The sequence below is a fragment of the Austrofundulus limnaeus genome, unplaced genomic scaffold (assembly GCF_001266775.1).
Source record: "Austrofundulus limnaeus strain Quisiro unplaced genomic scaffold, Austrofundulus_limnaeus-1.0 Scaffold1142, whole genome shotgun sequence".
Taxonomy (NCBI): Eukaryota; Metazoa; Chordata; class Actinopteri; order Cyprinodontiformes; family Rivulidae; genus Austrofundulus; species Austrofundulus limnaeus.
Window position 1 is genome coordinate 21,587 of NW_013953544.1, and position 3,971 is coordinate 25,557.

Below are 3,971 nucleotides of genomic sequence, written 5' to 3' on the forward strand. Positions count from 1 at the left end.
CTCAGCTTAGAAGGCCGAGGGTGTCGGTCTTTTCCGCTCACATTCAGCTATCGGTGCATGAAGCTAATGTTTACTTACAATGCTAATGCTCTCTTACTCCTTGGCACTCAAGAGGTAGAGGAGCCAAATGGCTGGCTCACTGCTGCCAAATAGCTGGCAGGAAAGTTAACATTTTAAACCTTAATAAAAAATCGATACAGGGCTTTAGAATATGTGTATCGATGTTTTCTTACACCCCTAGTACTGGCCTCCAGCATCTAGACACTACGCTGACAGACACACAGCTCACATTGATGTGCCGTCCTGAATGAGCTGCACTACCTGAGCCACTTCTGTGGGTTGTAGAGTCCGTCTCATGCTACCACGAGTGTGAAAGCACCACCAACAYTCAAAAGTGACCAAAACATCAGCCAGCCATCGGTACTGAAAGGTGGTCTGTGGTCCCTACCTGCAGAACCACTCCTTTATGGAGTGTGTCTTGCTAATTGCCAATAATTTCCACCTGTTGTCTATGCCATTTGCACAGCAGCATGTGAAATAGATTTTCAGTCAGGGTTTAGTAAATTTATTCATTTTCATTTAARAATAAACAAATACTGTAAACAACAAATAATATCAGGGCTTAAAGTTCTCCGTCACCACGATGGATTTCTGTCACTTTGAACGTGGCCAGGATGGATTTCCGTCATCTGTAAGGTCTGTTGAGGTCTTGTTAAAGCCGCCCCAGTCCATCCCTAAACGCGCCACTATCAACAAATGAAACAAACCCCAGTGCACTTTTGTCCAATCAGAGCAGAGCAGAGGTGGGTCAGTGAAGCCAGCAGGTGAAGCAGTCTGCAGGAGCAGCGCAGTGGTCAGTCAGTGAGTGACACCTCTCCTCCCTCATTTCACTCCTTGGACTTTTGTCTATAAAACTTAACTTTATATTAAATATTTGTGCTCAGAGCACCGTTATCCAACAGGTATGTCCAACTTTGCGTGCGTGACCAAGCTGCTCGTGCAAAGGCTGCGCGTGACATTCAGTTTGTTTGTTTGTCACGCTTTTCCTCTCCTATTTTACATTTCACAAGTTATAAAGTGTTCTAATAATGTAAGCGCCAAATTTAAACCTCTCCATCACTGGCGAAGATGCACGCGTTCTGCGCGAGKACAAAGCGTGAACTGAACCGAGCCGAGCCTGGTGCGCCGCAGCGCGTACATGGTGCGAGTCAGATTCACTGCTTTGTTTGTCCCATATTAAAGCAAAGATGAATCTCTGTTTAACGTTTACCTCCTCATCCTCACCTGGAGAACAGCACCATGTTCTCCAGGTGAGCGTGTTTCAAATGTTTTTGTAGTTTTATCGTAAGTATACAACTTTCATTTCTCACTGCTTGTTTATATTTAGAACTTTACTGTGATAAATGTAATTTAATTAATGTTCAAATACATTTAAACAGTATTAAATGATAACATGAGCTTGAACAATTTAAATAACTGTTTAAAAAATAGTAATTTTAATAAATAAATCAGTATAACTAATTCAAAAAATGTATTTTCAAGTTATTTTGTTCTGTATAACAGACATATATTTTCTATAATTTTCAAATAAATAATTAGGATTTGTCTGGTCAATAAATAAATCTGTCCATCCATCATTAGTGATCTAACCAGTTCCAAGCATCCATGTATCGGTTTTTCATAATACAAGCTAACAAAACTGACAAAAGTTATTTTCTTTATGTCACCATTGTTTGGCACAGAGTTAGTTTATGTTCTGAAGGCTGCATGACGTCATGTCAGTTTGTTATGAGTGGACCTGTCACTAAATCAGGCAAAGAAATGCCTCCTAAATTCACTGTGTGTGGTTATCAGTATTTTACCTGTTTACTGGGTAAATTTTTTAATGTTCTTAGTTTTAAACATGCAGTTGAGGCTCATCATTGCTTGGCACAATGGCATGGTCTGTTACAAATAAAACTAAATCAAGAATAAACAATATAAACGTAAAATAATTCTCTAAAATCATTGTTTGTGATCAATTGTGTCACATTAATTTCATTATCATGGCTATAGCAGTGAGTTTAAGAACAAGATGATGCAACTAATTAAATGAAGAGTCTGTCTCTAATTTAATTACTTAATCAAGTGTTTTTAATGTAGGTAAAAGTATGTTTAGGAACCTGTAAAATACACCAGAATGCAGGAAACTGCATCTACTAAATTCAAAATTTTCTGGGGGTGGACCCCCAGACACCCCAGACCCCCCACTAGTGAGCCTTTCACACATTACAATGTTTCTGATGGTTTAATGTGAGAGAGAATAAACCAACAAAGAGCACCACCAGTGTACCTCTCTGTTGGATGAAAAGTATGGAAACCTTAACCTGTAACTGTGTGTGYTTGTGTGTTTGGTGGGAGAAAATATTTCAGTCAAAAGTTTTTTTTTTTTTTGCTTTAACCCATGAATACAAATCACAACTAAAATGAAAGGCAGCAGAAAGAAGAAAAAAAATCTTATTGTCTGCCCCTTTTTCCAAAAAAAAATAAACATTTAAACAACAATAGTCTTCAAATAACAAAAAACAAAAGCTTCAACTCCTTCTCAGACACAGCTCTTATGAACACACATTATACAAATTCATATTTCTTTAATAAACAAACTTTTATCATTCTCTTAAATAAATGTACTGAGCCAGCATTTTTATAATCACTTTYCAGATTATTCCACAATCTTATTCCTTGGACTTCAGTACATCGATCCTTCAAATTTGTTCAGATTTTGGGGTTTACAAACATCTCTAGCCTCTTTAGATTATAATTACTTAGTCTCTTTACAAAATTTAATTGGATAATAAATTTTTATGAGCCTTTTACTTAACCTGCAAAATATATGATAAAAGTTAATCCAAAAACTAATGAGAGTGTAACAATTATTGAATTATTGAATGTTTGCCTCTAAGTTAATGGCTGAAGTTTTTACATACATTTCTTAGGTTGTTCCTGGAGATCTTGAACGACTGTTCAGATGTGGATGAAATCAAGTTTCAAGAGGATGGAACTTGGTGCCCAATGAGACAGAAGAAAGACCCTGTAAAAGTCTCATCACAGTCAAGTGGAACTGTAGAGTGTAAGTACGTGTACCTTTTGTGGACGGAGGCATCAGTAACTTCAACTTTCACTGTAACTTTTTTGTTCATTATGTTGTAGGCCCTTATAATTTCTGCAACATGGAAAATATGGATGGAATCACAGAATTGACCAAACAAAATTGAATTCAGTGTCAAACTTGGAATCTCACGAAATGTGCTTATTTGCTTAGTTTCTGAGGTACTTTGGACGTTACCTGCCAACAGACACGTGGGGGAGCTCCCCCTCCCAACACAGAAAAAAAAGCTGCGACCCGCGCGGTGAACAGACTCTAAAACAGCAACATCCTCCAAAAACATGAAGCTTAGAGYAATGTTTAGGACAGAACAACATCCCTGCAGTTCTTTATTTATCTGGAGAAGAACTTCTCTGTAAGTTCTGACAGCACATGATGAGCTGGACGTGTAAGATTACATGTGCTGACCACTTCCTGTCTGAGTCGCATCACAAACAGAGTGACGCATGCTGCAAACACCTGAACACTCAGAATGAGATATTCCTTTAGAAAAAATTAAACAGCTTTGTCTGTTGTTTGATAAAGTACTGTAAAGAGCAGGGGGGTTAAATAAATAATAATAATAAATGAATAATTAGATCCTAAGTGTGCACAAATTGTTGCTGTTTGTAGAGTTTATAATATATTTAATGTTAAGTTCAATTCTAAAACTTTTATTTTACAAAAGGATAACTTTAATGTGAGATTCTATGATTTACACGTAAAAAATGTGATTTTTTTCTTGGTAAATAATTTTAAACACCTTTCAAAAAGATTTTATGTTCTACTAAAACACAGCTATTTGTTATCTTAGTGAAAGTGAAATAACAGTCGTTGATTTTTATTT

The 3,971-nt window shown here is 36.8% G+C and overlaps 1 protein-coding gene across 1 annotated transcript in view; it reads left to right on the forward strand.

Moving 5' to 3' along the window:
- The window catches only part of pias2 (protein inhibitor of activated STAT, 2), a gene marked incomplete at its 5' end in the record, with an annotated part of 29,339 nt that overhangs the window by 15,282 nt on the left and 10,086 nt on the right, over positions 1-3,971 (forward strand). Inside the window, 1 exon segment of the mRNA XM_014030919.1 lies at positions 2,976-3,109. Coding sequence (XP_013886373.1) covers positions 2,976-3,109 — 134 coding nt within the window.